This window comes from Callorhinchus milii, unplaced genomic scaffold (assembly GCF_018977255.1).
Source record: "Callorhinchus milii isolate IMCB2004 unplaced genomic scaffold, IMCB_Cmil_1.0 Scaffold11, whole genome shotgun sequence".
NCBI classification, from domain to species: Eukaryota; Metazoa; Chordata; class Chondrichthyes; order Chimaeriformes; family Callorhinchidae; genus Callorhinchus; species Callorhinchus milii.
Genome location: NW_024704752.1, coordinates 1,611,592 through 1,630,850, shown reverse-complemented (window position 1 = coordinate 1,630,850; position 19,259 = coordinate 1,611,592). Strand labels below are relative to the sequence as shown.

General features: G+C 49.8%; 1 protein-coding gene across 1 annotated transcript; it reads right to left on the bottom strand.

The window, feature by feature from the left end:
* Positions 1–592: 592 nt before the first annotated feature.
* LOC103187995 (segment polarity protein dishevelled homolog DVL-3) lies at positions 593–19,239 on the bottom strand. Its single transcript, XM_042339177.1, has 14 exons — positions 19,074–19,239; positions 16,289–16,410; positions 15,192–15,298; positions 12,964–13,099; positions 12,519–12,612; positions 11,783–11,852; positions 10,647–10,786; positions 10,086–10,162; positions 8,105–8,172; positions 7,276–7,425; positions 6,125–6,256; positions 5,050–5,217; positions 3,884–4,102; positions 593–3,434 (listed from the first exon to the last, which is right to left on the bottom strand). The coding sequence occupies exons 1-14, from the start codon at positions 19,179–19,181 to the stop codon at positions 2,986–2,988; spliced, it is 2,040 nt and encodes a 679-aa protein (XP_042195111.1). The 5' UTR covers positions 19,182–19,239; the 3' UTR covers positions 593–2,985.
* Positions 19,240–19,259: the final 20 nt, after the last annotated feature.

Below are 19,259 nucleotides of genomic sequence, written 5' to 3'. Positions count from 1 at the left end.
CTTGCATTTAAAACAATAGCACCTTATTATGTTAAGATATTTCAAAGCACTTCATAAGATATAGTCAATTTATTTTACAGTACACTCCCTGAAATGCTTTGAGATTCTCGATGCTGTGATGCAAGGATTATTATAATTTATTAAACTGCAAAGTGAATTGACTATATTTTGGGGGGGGTAGAGGAGGGGAGAAACACGGCATCTAATTGCGCACAGCAGTGTCTCACAAACAGTCGTGGATTGAGCGACCAAAATATATATTTTCTGAAGGGATTATTATCCCTGGAAAGTGATCCACCAATCGACTAACAACTGGGTTCCTACTTATTGCTGGGTAAACAGAGGTGTGTGGAGTAAGGAAACTTGCCTGTTTCACCCTGTCCAGGAATTGAACCCGGGTCCTCTCGCTTGCGAGGTGAGTGCTCTAACCAATAGTTATTATTAATAATAACAATAATCCTTGCATTTGATACAGCACCTTTCATGGCTTAACTGGAATCATTGCGGAGCGAAGCAACTGTAGGTGAACGCCTAGATGATATAGCGACAGAAACAAAGATCACCAAACGGGTACAAGTCAACAGGCAACAGGTTAAATATAAATAAGATCACTTCGATTTTAATAAATATGTACAAAATGAAGCATTCAGAGCACGACAGGCTTGGAGAAATCCCCAGAATTTAACGCCATCTGATGCAAAAGAGTTTGACGTGAGGCAGCTGAAGTGTGTGAGAGAACTGTATTTCATTCTGAACCAAACAGCTGTGTGAAATGCTTGTCTTCAGTACGCTGTTAGAACTTTTGATCGAAGGAGGAAACCGGGGCGATTGTGAGGGATGGGTTGGGATGTGGGCTGGAAGGAGTGGGTCGGTGGGAAAGAATGGGGATGTAAGGGTGCTTCAACAAAATCAAATCAGACTTGTTTCACCCCCACTTCCAATAAGAGTTGGGAATCTTGTGGATTAGTTTTGTGGTTTGGCAGAGAATGGGACGGCTCAAGATCTTTGTGTCTTGGGCACAAAGTTCCCAACCCAACAACAGGGAGTAAGAACGACCTTGAGTTGGAGTTTGCTGAAGCTCTCAAGGCTTGAGGTTGAACAACGTGGGTTGGTTTTGTGCCACTTGAGCACTCGACACAAAGATGTAACAAAACAAATGGCTATTTTTCGAGCCTTTAGCCAGTGGGCTTGTGGGTTATGCCAAGTCTAGAAGTAATCAGGCCTGACAGTTGTTACTGATCTCAGTCAGGGTAGGCATTAACCTTAGCACCTGAGTTGGGGAAGAGATCAGGATTCTCACTGCTGATCACTAACTAGATATTCCCTTCCACTCTCACTCATTGTGTATGTGTGTGGGCATGAGGTACAGAGGAGGGAGTCAGATTATAGCAGCATAAGAAAAGGGCCCATTCATCCTTCAAGTCTCCAATGGCTCCCAGAACAAGCTTTTGTTTAATCCCACCATTTTACTCTATCCACATAGCTCAATACAAGATTAAACTGGAAGGGGACAGGGGAAGGAGATGAATGAGGATAGGATTGGATTTAGCTGTGAGCGTTACCATCAAGGATCAAATATAACTATAAAACTGATCAGGCGGGAGGTGTCGGAGAACTTGTGGACTCCCCCCAGAGAAGAAGAAAACAGAAACCTTCAGAAAAGGAGGAGAGAATGGGGGGTGAAGAGAACAATGATATTTAAAGATGGGGTAAATTAGTCCCCAATTGGAAGAGTAGATCAGGTCAGGAGGTTGCAAATTCAGTGTCAATGGCATAGGTGACAATGTCAAGGTCAAACCATCCCTTTCAGATCTTAGGTTGAGACATATAATACCTACAATTCCCCACACAGTTAATGTCAGAGCTTAACCATCAGTGAGTTGGGCAAAGAAATGAACCAGGACTATTTTATTAAAGCAACAAAAGCAACTTCCGGCTACAAAAAAAAAGATCATTTTCAGAACCTCACGTTGCTCTCTCTCTCCCACATGATATATTTCTTTCTTGACTTAAGATTCAATATGATTCTGGACCAAATGGTCGGTAAGTGATTAGTGCAGTTTGTCTCCTAGAACGAAGCCCAGGTCAGTCATTGACTGTTGGCATAACCAAAGCATGTTATCTCTCCCAACGTCCAGTCCTCTTACGCCAGCGAGAGAGAAACATTGTACCTTTATGTACTGGAAGGGAACCTGTTTCACGCTTTGACCATTGGCATACTCCACCCCTCTCTCCCCTTCCTGAAGTGGTTTTACTGTTGAGCCACTGGACAAAATGATCATCATGTCACACTGCCTGTGTCACACACAAGTTTCTGTAGCTCCGCAACGTGAATCCAATGTCGTGCTGTGTCCCCGCCCTCCCCCCCCACTTTGTTTCTCGCTACATGAAATATAAGGCTTGCGGTGTTTCTTCAAGGCTTTGTTGAACGGCGGTCTGAGTGTTTTTCCGGGGATTGGGGAATCCTAAAATTCTTCCAACTCTTCCTCTCCCCCTTCTCTTCTCCCTGATCCTCCCCCTGAAATCCTTCCCACACACAATGGGGGTGGGGAGGTGGAGGGGGGAGGGGGGAGACACAAGACACAAATCGCTTACAGTCTCGAGTTCTACCAAGTGTTTCTCAATAGAATTTTTTTTTTCTCCAACTCCCTACCCCCCAAAAGTTACAATGGGAAGGGTGGGGGTGGGGGGGCGAGGAGGGGATTGGGGGTTAAACGGCGGGAGGAGTGGGGGAATAACGACGACAAGACAGATCCGAACATATCCACCTCCCGGGACAGTTAGTGCTGAATAAATAGTCTGGTTGACACTCTCCATCAGTGGTGATCCATATTGTCCATCCATAATCGCACAAGGTGCCAAGTCAGTTGTTACTTCCTTCTGTATTAGTACAATAGACATAGGAGGAGTGGGTGTGGATGTGTGTGTGTTGTGATGGTGGGGGCAGAGGCGGATTGTTTGGGGGGGGGAATAAAATTAAGAAGGTCACATGACGTCCACAAAGAACTCACTAGGGTTCCCCATGGCCATTCGAAAGGACTGTCTGCTGGCTGTAAGTTCTGGGGGGACTGAGGCCAGGTCTCGGACAGGTGGGGCACCAGGGGGCGCCATGGCAGACTGTGGGGGCATCATCATCACGGGCGGGGTGTAGAGGGGGGGCAGGCCGGGGGCACCGTAGGACTGGTGGGTGTGATGGCTCCTCACGCTGCCCGCCAGAGAGTGGTGACTGCGGACGCTCATGTTGCCGTGGTGACTGTGCTCGCTGGGCGCCCGCTCTCGCCGCACGCTGCCCCGTGTGGTGTGGTCAGACTCGCTGCCGCTGCCCCCGGACTTGCATTCGCCCGGCTTGGGGTCTCGCTCCTTCCCCCCACCGCCTCCTCCTCCGCCTCCTCGCCGCTCACTGCCACTGCGGTTCGACCCGCTGCTCTTACTCCCTGCGAAAGAGAGGGAGAGTGAGAGATCGAGACTGAGATAGACAGACAGACAGAGAGAGGATGAGAGCGCAAGAAAGAGGGAGAGAGATAGAGAGAATGAGGGAGAGGAAGAGTAAGAGAGAAAGTGAGAGTGAGAACGAGAGAGAGCGAGAAAGTGATTGAGAGAAAGCGAACGAGAGAGAGCGCATGAGCGAACCGGACAGACAGAGAGAGAGCGAGAGAGAGAGAGAAAGAGAGATAGAGAGAGAGTGACAGGAGAAGAATGTAAGAGAGAGAGAAAGAAAGAGAAGGGCACAGAGGTTACAAATAACGTCCTCTCACCCATTACATGCACACACACTCCCTCACCCCTTGCCCCGCCCTGCACATACTCTGCTCCCCCCTCCCCCAACCCCCCGCGTCTCCCGTAACCATTCCCCCGGATTGCAGGTTGGGAATGTCGCTGTTACCTTCGCTGTGCTGGCTGCCGGCGCTGCCCCCTCCATACGTGTATCCGGTGACATCGTGGTACCCGGGTGGGTGTGGGTTATAGGGGTGCTGGGGGGGGTACTGATAGGGGAAAGCGATTGGCCAGGGAGCTGCCCCGGGGTGGGGGAGGGGTGCCAGGGTGTCCTGGTCAGATGCCCCGCTCGATCCATCGTGATCGTTTAGAGTTAGATTGGCCATGTCTGCAGGCGGAGCAGAGCAAACACACACACACAGTTATCATCTGTCATTAGCTTGGCATCAGCCGTGTGCTCACACACACTCACACTCACTCACACAGAGCCACTCACATACACTCAACAGAACCACTCACACACACTCACACAGAACCACTCACACAGAACCACTCACACAGAGCCACTCACATACACTCAACAGAACCACTCACACACACTCACCCACCACCCAGCCACTCACACACACTCACACAGAACCACTCACACTCACTCACACAGAGCCACTCACACAGAGCCACTCACATACACTCAACAGAACCACTCACACACACTCACTCAGAACCACTCACACAGAACCACTCACCCAGAGCCACTCATACAGAACCACTCACACTCACTCACACAGAGCCACTCACACAGAGCCACTCACATACACTCAACAGAACCACTCACACACACTCACACAGAACCACTCACACAGAACCAGTCACACAGAGCCACTCACACACACTCACACAGAACCACTCACACAGAGCCACTCACACAGAGCCACTCACATACACTCAACAGAACCACTCACACACACTCACACAGAACCACTCACACACACTCACACAGAACCACTCACACAGAGCCACTCACATACACTCAACAGAACCACTCACACACTCACACAGAGCCACTCACACATGCTCACATACACACACACAGAACCACTCAAATAGCCACTCACATATACTCACACAGAACTACTCACACAGAGCCACTCACACAGAGTCACTCACAGTCACATACACTCCCACAGAACCACTCACATACACTCACACAAGAGTCACTCACACACAATCACATACACTCACACAGAGCCACTCACACACACTCAAGAAGGCGAGAGTGCGAGCGACTGAACCACAGGCTGTGATGTGACAGAGAGGCGTCTGGCGAATACTCACTGCCGCACACGTCCCCGAATATGTAGTAACACTGCTCTGAGAAGGTGATCTTGTTGACGGTGTGCCGGATGTAGCCGGCTTTCAGGAGGTTGCTGGCATATTTCCGAGCTTCCCGGCGGTCCGGGAATCCCTCCACGTGGTTGTAGAGCCAATCCACAACGTCGGAGCCTAATGGGAATGAGTCGAGAGGGAATTGGATTCAGGGAACTGGTCTTTGAGAGAGATATTGTCCTTCCTCAGTTACGATGTGTGAACAGCGCCTCCTGGTGGCCGAGTGGCTAAAAGCGCCGCCTGATACAACACCGTTCACACTCTCTCTCCCGCACTCTCCTCAGGCCAGCGAGCCAGCCCAGGAGGGTCCTGGGTTCCAATCCCAGGCGCTGCTGGGCTAGGTGATCTGGGCTGGGGCAGCGTACTGCCCTCAGCTTCCCTTATGTACATCAGGGAGGGAGAAAATCAGAGCCTTGGTCAGACCACAACTGGAGTTGAGGTACAGATCAGCCATAATCTAATAGAATGGTGGAACGGGGCTGAATGGGGGTGGGCGGGGAGGAGGGCAGGATTTGGGCTGCAGATTGGGGTTAACCCCCTCACTGATCAATAACCTGCCAATGCTCGCCCCCCACCCCCAGCATCACAAATAATTCTGGAGGTTTGTGGGGAGCGTCTGGAGGGAGCTTGTCATTTGGCATCCCGAGTCAGACACCTCGAGGAGAGAATTAGTGACCATCTTACAGGAAGAGAGAAAGAGAGAGAGAGAGAGAGAAGAGAGGGTGAGCGACAGACTTAGGGAGAGAGACAGATTGAACAAGTGAGGAAAGAGAGAGAGGGGGAAGAGAGAGTGAGGGAAGAGAGAGAGAGAGCGGGAAGAGAGAGAGAGAATGAGGGAGAGAGAAGAGTGAGAGAGAGACACTGTGAATGAGAGAACGAGGGAGAGACAGAGATTGAACAAGAGGGTGAGTGAGTGATAAGAGAGGGGGAGAGGAAAGAAAGGAGGGTTGACTAAACGGTGTGGTATCAGTCTCCTGTGCGGAGAGCAGTGGTCAGGCTAAGCCACACTCAGACGCCCACGTACCTATGAACGCATTGGGAATGGTGATTTTCAGCCACATCCTGTCCCGCACCTCTAGGCCGGACTCGGGAGACATCATCGCCCTGACGATGGTGGCCATCTCGCTGTGGATGGACAGGTGAAAATCGTCGAACCCTGGAACAGAGACCAGAAGCGTGGACCCCAATTTGAACCAACTCGGAGACGAGGAGAGGCTCCGAGGGGCACAACGCACAACAACATCATCAACTTGCATTTACACATGGCCCCTCATGCAGGGTAGTGTCCCAGAGCGCTTGATAGTAGCGCAGCACGACGCTGAGCCAGTGGAGGGGAGGGTGGGGGGTGTGGGGTGTGGGAATGGGATTGACGGAGGTGGCCAAAGATACAGTGAAGAGGAAGGTGTTCAGGTGCGACCTGAAGATGGGGAAGAAACGGGCAAGACGGAGGGATTGAAGGAAAGAGTTCAAGTATTTCAGGGCATAACCCACCAGCCAACAGTTAATCTACACAACTTGGTCACCGGCTGACCTAAACATAGCTTTCTAACTAAAAATAAACTCTTGGATTTAAAATTCTAAACCAACAAAACCAATCTGGACTCTTACACCTCATCATCTCACCGGAGGTACATTTTAGTAATATTGGTCACAAAATAATCACAATGCAGTTCCCTGTGTTTGCCACTAGGTGCCGCTAGTGACGGTATTAACTGCAACACCATGTAGGCGATGGTAGTGACCTCCAGTGTTGAGAAACGAATAGTGCAACACATTAATACAGACAGATACAACAATGTCCCTCCCACAAACAGCCATGGAGTGAGCGACCAATGTCAAACCGAACATCAGACCATTCAGTCTCTTAACTTCACTGAACAGTATATACTAATAATCCTAGACGTCTCAAAGCATTCACAGAATATACTGTAATATAAACAGAGGCGTGTGTGTGGAGTAAGGAAACTTGCCTTAGGTTTTGTCCTGCCTAGGAATCAAACCCAGGTCCTCTCGTTTGCGAGGTGAATGCTCTAACCCCTGAGCTACAGGACTCCATGTATTCACTGAAATATCAGAGACATGTAGAAGGATGGCAGGGAAGGGAAGGGAAGGGAAGGAAGCATGGGGATGATGGTGATGTTGGACACGGCATGGACAGCGAGCGGTAGGACTTACGTTCGGTTTCTGGGATGGAGCTGGTGATGGAGGAGCTGGTGGAGGTGATGGTGCTCATGGAGGGACTCAAACCGTATGGCTGATAGGCTCCAGTCATGGCCGCTGTGTGGGATACCCAGGCTGCTGGGTCGATTGGACGTATGGGCTCACCTCGAAAACACAAATTAATAATAATTAATAATAATAACATTTAATAATAATCCTTGCATTTGATACAGCGCCTTATCACTTCTTCGAGACATCTCAAAGCGCTTCACTGAATACAATGTAAAGTGAATTGACTGTATATTTTGTGGGTGAAACGCGGCAGCCAATTGCACACAGCAGCATCTCACAAACAGTCATGAGTTGAGTGACCAAATTATTATTATTACTTTTTTCCCCCCAGAAAAGCGATCCGCCAATCGACTAACAACCGGATTCTTACTTACTGCTGGGTAAACAGAGGCGTGTGTGTGCAGTAAGGAAATTTGCTAACATTTGGCCCTGCTCAGGAATCAAACCCAGGTTCTCTCGCTTGTGAGGTGAGTGCTCTAACCACTGAGCTACAGGAGTCCACAAGAGCTTGTGAGAACTTTCAACCGCCCATTCAATTGCCTGAAATTTGGGACACTGTCTCGAAGCACTTAATAGTAGCGGAGCCTGACCCTGAGTCGGGGGGAAGGAGGAGTTGACCGTAAGTGCGATCAAAGAGGAAGGTCTTCATTCCAGAGACATGCGGACAATTCATTTGGATTTTAGGGGGAAAATTGGCATGCAAAATTTTGACCGCCATCTTAGATTCTCGCTTAATGGAGATGGGTGTTTACGGGGAGGCAATGTCACTTACTCCGGGGGAGGGTGAAGCAGGTGCGTGGAGTGGGGTCCCAGCATTTGGCGACTGTCAGCGTGATGGGGCTGTGAGGAGGAAAGAGAAACAGTTAGAACAACAACAATAGAAGACATTTACGCAGCGCCTTTCACGTCAGGAGGACGTCCCAAGGGGCTGGACTGTCAGAAATTTGGACCCGAGCTTGGGGTTGGGATCTGGAGGGGGTGGAGGGCACATGGAGTGGATGGGGTTAGGAGAGTGACCGAAGGTGCAGTTGAAGAGGAGTGTCTTGAGATGTGCCTTAAAGGAGGCAAGGGAGGGAGCGAGGTGAAGGGACTTTGGGATGGAGTTCCAAAGGGTGGGGTCGGAGCGGCTGAAGGCTGATGGTGGACTGTGCCAGGCAGGGGACATGGAGCAGGCTGGAGCCATGTCATCACACAAAGGAAGCGATTCAACAGAGTTATTGAAACTCAATCACGAAACGGCTCCATGCTGGAATGGTAAGCCAGAAGCACAGGATCAAATGGACTGTAAAATCCCTCTCATTATATCCTTTCTTATCCTCACTCCCCCACTGGAGCTCTCTACTCTAACCCCATTCCCTGCTCTCTCCTTATACACCTGAACAACAACAACAACAACTTGGGTTTACATAGCGCCCTCCACGCCGGACGGCGTCTCAGAGCGCTTCACAGTAACGGATCCCGGGGCCGAGCCAGGGGGAGGAGCCAGGGGAAGAGCAGGGGGAGGAGCCGGGGGAAGGGGGAAGAGCCAGGTGGAGGGGGAGGGGGAGGAGCTGGGGGAGGGGGAGGGGGGGAGGAGGGGGAGGAGCTGGGGGGGGGAGGGGGAGGAGCTGGGGGGAGGGGGAGGAGCTGGGGGGGGGGGGAGCTGGGGGAGGGGGAGGGGGAGGAGCTGGGGGAGGGGGAGGGGAGGAGCTGGGGGAGGGGGAGGAGCTGGGGGGGAGGGGGAGGAGCTGGGGGAGGGGAGGGGGAGGAGCTGGGGGGGGAGGAGCTGGGGGGAGGGGGGGGGGGAGGAGCTGGGGGGAGGGGGAGGAGCTGGGGGTAGGGGGAGGGAGAGGAGCTGGGGGAGGGGATGGGGAGGAGCTAGGGGGAGGGGGAGGAGCTGGGGGGAGGGGGAGGAGCTGGGGGAGGGGGAGGGGCCAGGGGAGGGGGAGGAGCTGGGAGAGGGGAGGAGCCAGGGGAAGGGGAGGAGCTGGGGGAGGGGGAGGAGCCAGGGGAAGGGGAGGAGCTAGGGGGAGGGGGAGGGGGAGGAAGGTGACCAAAGACGCGGTCGAAACAATGTTTAAAATGTGAAATTGGACAAATAATTGAGAAGGAAGTTAACATTAAACATTTGGCTTCAACAGTTATTTATGTAAAAGCAATAATAATAATCATTGCATTTGATTTAAGCTCCGTATCACGTCGTTGAGACGGCCCTAAATGCTTCACAGAATATACTGTAAAATAAATTGGCGATATTTTGTGGGTGAAACGTGGCAGCCAACTGCACACAGCAGTGTCCCACAAATTATTTTTATTTATTTTTTATTTATTTAAAAGCGATCGCTTTTATTATTAAAAGCGATCTGTCAATCGACTTAAGAACCGGGTTCCTACTGACTGTGAGGCAAACAGAGGCGTGTGGAGTAAGGAAACCCGCCCAACCTTTCAATCAAACCCAGGTCCTCTCGCTCTAACCGTTAAGCTACAGGACTCCACAAGCCAACTGTACACAACAGTGGTGTCCCACAAACATTTGTAGATTGAGTGACCCAATTATTCTAATTTTTATTTATCTTTTGAATGGATTATTACCGCCAGAAAGCGATCCACCAATCGACTATCATTCCACAATCTAACAACCTCTGTCTGAAAAATAAACTTCTCACCAGTTTTTTGCTGAGGATTCTCCTCAACTGATAGATATCCTTTTGTGAGTGTCTGACTGATCAGCGTTAAGTGTCCGTGTGAACCGTTGAGAGGTTGGAATCTCTTACCCTGGTTTGTGGACAATCTCTCTCAGCACTCGCACAGCATCATCATTGCTCATATTCTCAAAGTTTATATCGTTGACCTGCCAGGGGAAGAGAGGTCACAATGTGCAAGTTACTGGATGCTCAGAGCTCCAATTGCTCCGTACCCCACCCACCCAACACCCAATCTCTACCCAATACACACCCACCCACTGCCCCACAACACACACTCACTTACCCACTGTCCCACACCGCACAACACCCAACACCTCCCAAATTTTCAAGACTGAGGTGGATAGATATCTGTTAGGTCAGGGAAGTAGGGGATATGGAACAAACGCGGGCAAATGGAGTTGATGTAGTGATCAGCTATGATCTAATAGAATAGAATGGTGGAAGAGGCTCGAGGGGCTGAATGGCCTCCTCCTGTTCCTGTGTTCCAGCTCCGCACGTCACCCACCGATAGAATGCCATTGGCTCACAGAAAAGCAGCAAGCGCCTGGCTGGGGAGTGGGGAGGAGTGTGTGTGGGGGAGCGGGGGTTGGGGGGAGCGTGGTGCCTGGCTGGGGGGGTGGGGGCAGGTACCTGCAGCAGCATGTCTCCCGGCTCGATCCTGCCGTCGGCGGCCACGGCCCCCCCCTTCATGATGGAGCCGATGTAGATGCCGCCGTCTCCGCGCTCGTTGCTCTGCCCCACGATGCTGATCCCCAGGAAGTTGTATTTTTCTGCGGAACAACGTGCAAACAAGACCGGAGAGTGATTGACTGATCGGGAGGGTGGGTGGTGGGGGGACAATGTCAGCAGAGGGGGGAGTCCGCTCCCAAGCCTCTACCTCACTCCAGCCCCCACCTGAAAGCAACTTACCCCTGTACCTATTCCCCGCTCATGCCTGTCCCACCACCAATGGCCGAGCCTGTGACCAGCTTGTCTCAACTCGCTCCTAAAATCCATTCTACTGGCTCCTTCTCTCCCCACCTTCAAAACCCTTTGAAAGGGCAATCTCTTTTGACCGTGTATTTAATAATATACAAATAATAATCCTTGCATTGATATGGCGCCGTATCACGTTGTTAAGACGTCTCAAAGCACTTCACAGAATATCCTGTAAAATGAATTGACTGTGTATTTTGTGGGCGAAACGCGGCAGCCAATTGTGCACAGCAGCGTCCCACAAACAGTCGTGGATTGAGTGACCAAATTATTATTCTTTTGGAGGGATTATTAGCCCTGGAAATTGATCCGCCAATTGACTAACAACCAGGTTCCTACTTACTGCTGGGTAAAGAGAGGTGTGTGGACTAAGGACACCTGCCTAAGGTTTCACCCCACAGAACCCGGGTCCTCTCGCTTGCGAGGAGAGCGCGCTAACCAATGAGTTACAGGACTCCACACCTCTCTGCTTCTCTGCACCAAGCTCAGTGACTTCCAACATCACATTGAGACATTCATCCTATAAGTGCATGTTGTTGTTGTCTTTAATTCCCCTCCTTCCTCCTCCCACTCCCTCCTGCCCATTCAGGTCCACCTCTGAGACATTGGTTGGTTCAGTCCAATTTCCCAACCCCTCCCGCCCACTGTCACACAGGTTCATGACCCCGAGAACCGCAATCCCTCTCCCCCAGGGGTTTGGGTTCACGACGCACGACTAACCTTCACAACTCCCCCCCCCAACAAGAGAACCTCCCGCCATTACCCCCCCTCCCCCATTGCAAGCCGCTTACCCATGTTGAGAGTGACGGTGATGATGTTGAGAGACATGGTGGAGTCGGTGATGCTGCTGAAAGACGAAGACTGAAAGAGAAGAGACGGCGGTGATTACTGGAAACTCAGATAGTGAGTAACTGGTCTGTTACCAGTCATTCCAACCACTGTGTTACATCAACATCAGATCGTGGTGAGCGAGCCCCAGCACAGATACCATGGGGAGGGAGAGAGAGAGAGAGAGAGAGAGAGGGAATGGAGATAGAGTAGACAGCTCTAGTGGGGGAGCGAGCCCCAGCACAGACACGATGGGGAGAGAGAGAGAGAGAGAGTGGGGGAATGGAGATAGAGTAGAGAGCTTCAGTGGGGGAGCGAGCCCCAGCACAGACACGATGGGGAGAGAGAGAGAGAGAGAGAGAGAGAGAGGAGGAATGGAGATTGAGTAGAGAGCTCCAGTGGGGGAGTGAGCCCCAGCACAGACACGATGGGGCGAGAGAGAGAGAGAGAGAGAGAGAGAGAGAGAGAGAGAGCGGGGGAATGGAGATAGAGTAGAGAGCTCCAGTGGGGGAGCGAGTCCCATCATTGCCTTTTAAGGGTTCAATGTTTTTTGCCGCGATTTAATTCCGACGATGCTATGATATCACTGGAGAGCTCTGTCACTCTGTCGCTCACACAAACCGGCAGAGGGTTGCGATCGGATCACAATCGCACGAGGGATTTCGGACCGAACACTCGCCGACTCAGCGACACACGTACCCGCTCGATGCGCGGGATCCTCGGTTTCCGCCTCCGCCGTTTGTGTCGTCGCATGAGCTTGGAGGAGCTGCTCTGCTCCGTGGAGCTGCTGAACCTGAGGACAAACAGCGGCCATGAGACAAACACCATGCCAGGCCCCACAGCCACCACCAGGAGGCGCAACAGCACAGCACCCCAATCTCAGAATCACGCAGTGTCCCGCAGCGTAGTGGTTACAGCACGCGCCTCGCTAACGAGAGGACCCGGGTTCTATTCCCGGGCGGGGAGGCCAGATGCCTTGCTCCACAATCCTCTGTTCACCTAACAGTCAGTAGGAACCCAGTTGTTAAGTCGATTGGTGGATGGTTTTTCAAGGGTAATAATCCAACCCCCAAAAAAAGGTCATTCAATCTACAACTGTTTGTGCAATTGCCCACCCCCCCACCCCACTGCCCCCCCCAAGTACCTGCTGGTCGAATCATCTTCATCGGAGTCGAAGAAGCTGGTAGACTCCAGTTCGCTGCTCATCAGTGTGGACGAGCTGTCGTAGCCGCCCACCTCGTGTCTCCTCTCCATCTTGGTGTGGCCATTCACCCTGGGCACTGCGGGACAGAGAGGGCACATGTCAGCCAGTAATAATAAATAAATAATAATAATAATCCCAGCATTTGATATAGCGCCTTATCGCTCACAAATATACAGTCAATTCACTTTACAATATATCTGTGAAGCGCTTTGAGACGTCTAGAAGACGTGAAAAGTGCTATATCAAATGCAAGGATTATTATTATTATCATTATTATTATCACGTCTTCGAGACGTCTCAAAGTGCTTCACAGGATATACTGTAAAGTGAAGTGACTGTATATTTTGTGGGCGAAACCCAGCAGCCAATTGCACACAGCAGCGTCCCACAAACAAGTCATGGATTGAGTGACCAAATTTTTATTATTTTTAATTTTTTAATTTATTTTTTGAAGGGATTATTACCCCCGGAATCCTTCACCCTTGACTACACTCTCCCCCTGCTCACCCATTCTCATAATACAACACCAAGATAAATTTTTAAACCTTCCCAGCCCCCCACTTGTCCAAAGACAGGCTTTAAGGCTATGATTTCAGGGCAGAGCTGGGTGGGTGAATGGAGCTGAGACTTTGCTCACAGTCACTCTCTGTTCACATCACTCTCCCCTCATGCTCCTCCGCCCCAACCTGTCACAGTTTGAGTGAGCATGTGTATATGTACATGTATGAGCGCGTGTGTATGTGCACGTGTGTGAGTGCAGAAACACTAATCCCACTGCGTATTACTATTATTGCATTATTATTAATAACATTATTATTAACAGAGACCATAATCTGGTAGAAAATTAATTTTCACTTAGAAAAACATAAGTTAATTAATGACAGTCAACACGGATTTGTTAAAGGCAAATCGTGTCTGACAAACTTAATTGAGTTGTTTGATGATATAATGGAGGATTGATGAACTTTCAGAAGGTGTTTGATAAGGTGCCACATAATAGACAAGTTAGTAAAATTGAAGCCCATGTGATAAAAGGGACGGTGGCATACAAAATCGGCTGGGAGACAGAAAGCAGAGGGTGGTGGTGAATGGTTGTTTTTCAGACGAGCGGGAAGTATACAGTGGTGTCCCCGAGGGGTCAATATTAGGTCCACTGTTCTTTTTGATACGTACATGACTTGGACTCGGGTATAGAGAACAACATTTTAAAGTTTGCAGATGACACAAAACTTGAGAATGTAGTAAACAGTGAGGAGGATATTAATAATAATCCTTGCGATTGCCTTATGTCTTTGAGATATGTCAAAGCGCTTCTGTAAAGTGAATTGACTGTATATTTTGTGGGAGAAGCAATGGTAGCAGACTCCAGGAGGAAATAGATAGACTGGTGATATGGGCAGACATATGGCAGATGAAGCTTAATGCAGAGAACTGTGAGGTGATGCAATTTAGGAAGAAGAATGAGGAGAGGCAATATACACTACAGTTTTAAAGGGGGACCAGAGAGACCTGGGGCTTCACATACACAGGTGTTTGGAGGTGGCAGGGCAGGTTGATAGAGCTGTTAAAAAAACATATGTCATCCTTGGCTTTATAAACAGAGGCACAGCGTACAAAGCAAGGAAGGTCTGCTAAACCTTTATAAGTCACTGGTTAGACATCATATCTTATAATGTCTTGTCATCTGCTCCAGCCCACACACACGTGTACATACACACACATGTGTACATACACACACGTGTACATACATACACATACAAAGATGTGTACACACGTACAAATACACACACACACACACGTGTACTGACACACACATACACATGTACATACACACACGTGTACATACACACCCATCTCGAAGACATGATAAGGTGCTATATCAAATGCAAGGATTAGTATTATTATGTGTACACACACAAACACATATTCACACACACACTTGGGCAAACATTCAGACACACTCACATGTACACTGCTGTGCGCAATTGGCTGCTGCGTTTCTCCCACAAAACACAGTCAATTCACTTTACAGTATATTCTGTGAAGCACTTTGAGACGTCTAGAAGACGTGATAAGGGTTTATATCAAATGCAAGGATTATTATTATTATATACACACATTCACTCATATGTACACACACATTCAAACGTGTACATACACACACATACCGTGTTCGTGCACCTCTTTCCGCCGGGGCCGTTCCCTTCTCGATGACACGACGGACTCGGTCTCCGTCTCATTGTCCAGGTTGTCCTGACTGCCCGCCACGTTAGCGCTGCACAGGATCCAAGACACAGAGCTTCAGGTACAGACCCTCATGCACAGAATCCGCGCTCTCCCCACCACCCCCCACAAGCACACACACAGGAGGACCCAACCCCCACGCACGCCCTGCTCCCCCCCCACCACCTGCCCCACTGTGGTCCAAAGACTCGTTGAGTTGATGTACTGAAAATAAATTGCCACAAAGGGGCGCTGTGGTCCTACACAACTCAACTCCCGGACACCTGAGATACTGGGGGGGGGGGGAACGGGGGGGGGGACATTATTTAACTGAACGATGTCAAACTAGGGACCAAGACCATTTTCTGAAGAACGTCAGAAAGTGTGGCACCGAACATTATCTGCCATGAAAACAATGGCACTCACACACACACTCACTCATATACACTCACACGCGCGCACACACACATCACACACACACCACACGCGCACACACACTCACACACTCGCTCACACACACTCACACACTCGCTCACACACACTCACTCGGTCAACACACACACTCACTCATACACACACACACACACTCGCCCGCTCACACACACTCACCCGCTCACACACACACTCGCCCGCTCACACACACACTCGCCCGCTCACACACACACTCGCCCGCTCACACACTCATTCACTCACTCATACAAACACACTCACTCATACAAACACACACATACTCACTTACACACACACTCACTCACTCACACACTCACTCATACACAAACATACACTCACACACTCACTGATCCTCTGGACATCTAAATACAGTTAAAGACTTGTATTGAATACAATGATCATCATTCTTCCACGTTTCAATTGTTGATCAATGCGCTGCAGGAGGAAAACGTGGGGGTAACGGGACTGTGTGAACACCCTGTATATGAATCACAGTATAAGTGCAAATTTTGGTTGTTGCTTTTAACCCCAGACTCCCTGCCTCCCTCCGCACCACCCCCACCCCCTCCCCCACCCAGACCCAAATACTCACTGAAAGGATGGGGGTCGGGAATCCCCAATTCCACCCGTTCGTTCAATGGGGGGCGGGAGGTCAGACTGACTGTCTGCGCAGGTGGAGCCAGTGTCGGAGTGTGAACCCTCTGCTGAAACCAGCTGTAAAACATCAGTCAATAATAATAATAATCCTCGCATTTGATACAACGGCTCATCGCCTCGTTGAGACGTCCTCAAAGCGCTTCACAGAATATACTGTCAAGTGTAGCGACTGTGTGTATTGTGGGCGAAACCAACAACTGGGTTTCTGTTTACTCCTGGGTAAACAGAGGCGTGTGGAGTAAGGAAACTTGCCTAAGGTTTTGACCCTCCCGGGAGTTGAACCTGGGTCCTCTGGTTTGCGAGGCGAGGGTGCTGACCACTACCCTACAGGACTCCACATTATCAGAGCTCAGCACGGCCATAATCCCTGGGGTCAGCGCTCGAGGAATCAGCAGCCAGAGGAGAAGCGACAAACATAGGAAGCGACGGGTATGGTTTACCAGGACAATAAACAGTCTTTACACAGACGGTGACTTGAATGTAGAATTCACAGCCACTGACTTCTGCTGAGAGAATTAGAGACACGCTTGATGAGGAGTAACATCGAAGGCGGTGGGTGTGCGAGAGAGACAGAGAGACAGACAGAATCAGGCTATGTGTGCGTGAGAGACCGAGAAAGAGAGATAGGCTGTGTGTATGAGAGAGAGAGAGATACAGCCAATGCTTCCCAGTGAGTCCATCTCTCACCCATTCAAAGAATCAGCTCACAGTTGCTCTCTCCCCATGTGCTGGGGCTCACTCCCGCACTGGAGCTCTCTACTCTAACCCCATTCCCTACTCTCTCTCTCTCTCCGCCCATGGTGTCTGTGCTGGGGCTCGCTCCCCCACTGGAGCTCTCTACTCTAACCCCATTCCCTGCTCTCTCTCTCCCCATGGTGTCTGTGCTGGGGCTCACTCCCGCACTGGAGCTCTCTACTCTAACCCCATTCCCTACTCTCTCTCTCTCTCTCCGCCCATGGTGTCTGTGCTGGGGCTCGCTCCCCCACTGGAGCTCTCTACTCTAACCCCATTCCCTGCTCTCTCTCTCCCCATGGTGTCTGTGCTGGGGCTCGCTCCCGCACTGGAGCTCTCTACTCTAACCCCATTCCCTGCTCTCTCTCTCTCTCCCCATGGTGTCTGCGCTGGTGCTCACTCCCCCACTGGAGCTCTCTACTCTAACCCCATTCCCTGCTCTCTCCCCATCGTGCCCATTCCCCTGCTCTCTCCTCACACCAATTAATATAAATTTCCCTATTAAATATTGTGACTAACTCAGTTTTAACATGATTCTGTGATCCTAACAACCCTTGGCATTATATAAAACACACTCATTATTCTTGTTATTGTGTTATCTTGTTGGGCACATTCTCCCTTGACGTGAGACATTACCCAGAGTGGCAGTGTGAAGGGAAAGCCTATTTACCCGATGGTTTTCACAGCCAATCGTGACCTGCCGGCATCACTGTGATCAAACTGCCACAACCGACAGCCCAGAATCTCCCAGTTCACCCTCCATTTTCACCATCTCACTAACTCCAGTTCTGGGACAGAATAGCTTTGTTTATCTGAGCTCTAACACTCGTCTCTCTCTCTGTCTCCCTCTCTGATCCCACTGCAAATTATAAAGGAAATGGGTATTTAGGAGCCAAAGGTTGTGTCCTTTACCTCCAAGTGATGCAATTTTGAGCTTCATGTCACTTTGGGAACGTGTGTCCACTTTAGGTAAATGCACTGTGGGATATCGTGGAGCCAAGTGAGGATCAAACTTCACCCACAGAATACACAGTCACTACACTTTACAGTATATTCTGTGAAGCGTTTTGAGACGTCTCTACGACGTCATAAGGATTATTATTATTAAAGTACACCCATGTTGTCAGACTGCTGTCCTTCAGATAAGAGGTTAAAATAAACTTCTGTCTGTGCCTGTTCAGGTAGATGTACAACATGCAGACGTGGATTGAGTGACCAAACAATTCTTCTAAAAAAATTGGGGGGGGAACATTACCCCCGAAAGCGATCCGCCAATCGACTAACAACAGAGCTCTACTTACTGCCAGGTAAACAGAAGCGTGTGGATTAAGGAAACTTGCCTGAGGTTTTGCCCCAACACATAAAACATACACGGATCTGTCAGACAAACCCCGAGGTCACATTTCACTCAGTTTCAGCCCATGAAACCATTTTCTCTTAAAATTTAAGATCCGGGAGAAAAAAAATTGTGAAAAAAATCTTTCAATTTTCACCATCAGTTTTGGAAGCCATTTCTTTTTTTTAGGAATTGGGAAAAAATCAGCTTCCGAATCAAGGCGGCATTGAAGGATATTCCACCGACCTGCTTCAGATTTTAAGATGGAGCGAAATTGTGCTGTGTTCATCCTGGGCAGCGCAAAACCTTAGGCAAGTTTCCTTACCCCACACACCTCTGGTTACTTAGCAGAAAGTAGGAATCGGTTGTTGGTCGAATGGCGGATCACTTTCCGGGTATTAATCCCTCAAAAAAAATATTTGGCCACTCAATCCACGAACTGTTTGTGGGACGCTGCTGCGCGCATTTAATTGACTGCTGCGTTTCGCCCACAAAATACACATTCAATCCGCTTTACAATATATTCTGTGAAGCGCTTTGAGACGTCTCAACGACTTGATGAGGCGCTGCATCAAATGCAAGGCTTATTATTATTATAAGTAAGCATTATAATTCTCGTTCTCTCTCTCTCCCCACTGAGAATTGTACTCACCCAAGAGACGACTCTGCCATTGAAGCAAGGAAGTGTGGCATTGTCATCGGAAATCTCCTCTTTCACAACCCTGGGAGAGAATAACAGGAGGTGTGAGATCCATTTCATGTCACAAAATTACTAATCCAACATTCTATATGGAATGGAGGCCAGAGGCGTCCGCACAGGAATCCGGTCACCAGCCCA

Excerpts from the sequence above, each read along its gene's own strand:
- LOC103187995 (XM_042339177.1), bottom strand. The coding sequence starts at position 19,181 with ATGAAATGGATCTCACACCTCCTGTTATTCTCTCCCAGGGTTGTGAAA. Across the intron at positions 6,257-7,275 it reads CTCCATCCCAGAAACCGAAC|GGTTCGACGATTTTCACCTG; the intron begins GTAAGTCCTACC and ends TCTCTGTTCCAG. Across the intron at positions 4,103-5,049 it reads ATTCGGGGACGTGTGCGGCA|ACATGGCCAATCTAACTCTA; the intron begins GTGAGTATTCGC and ends CTCCGCCTGCAG.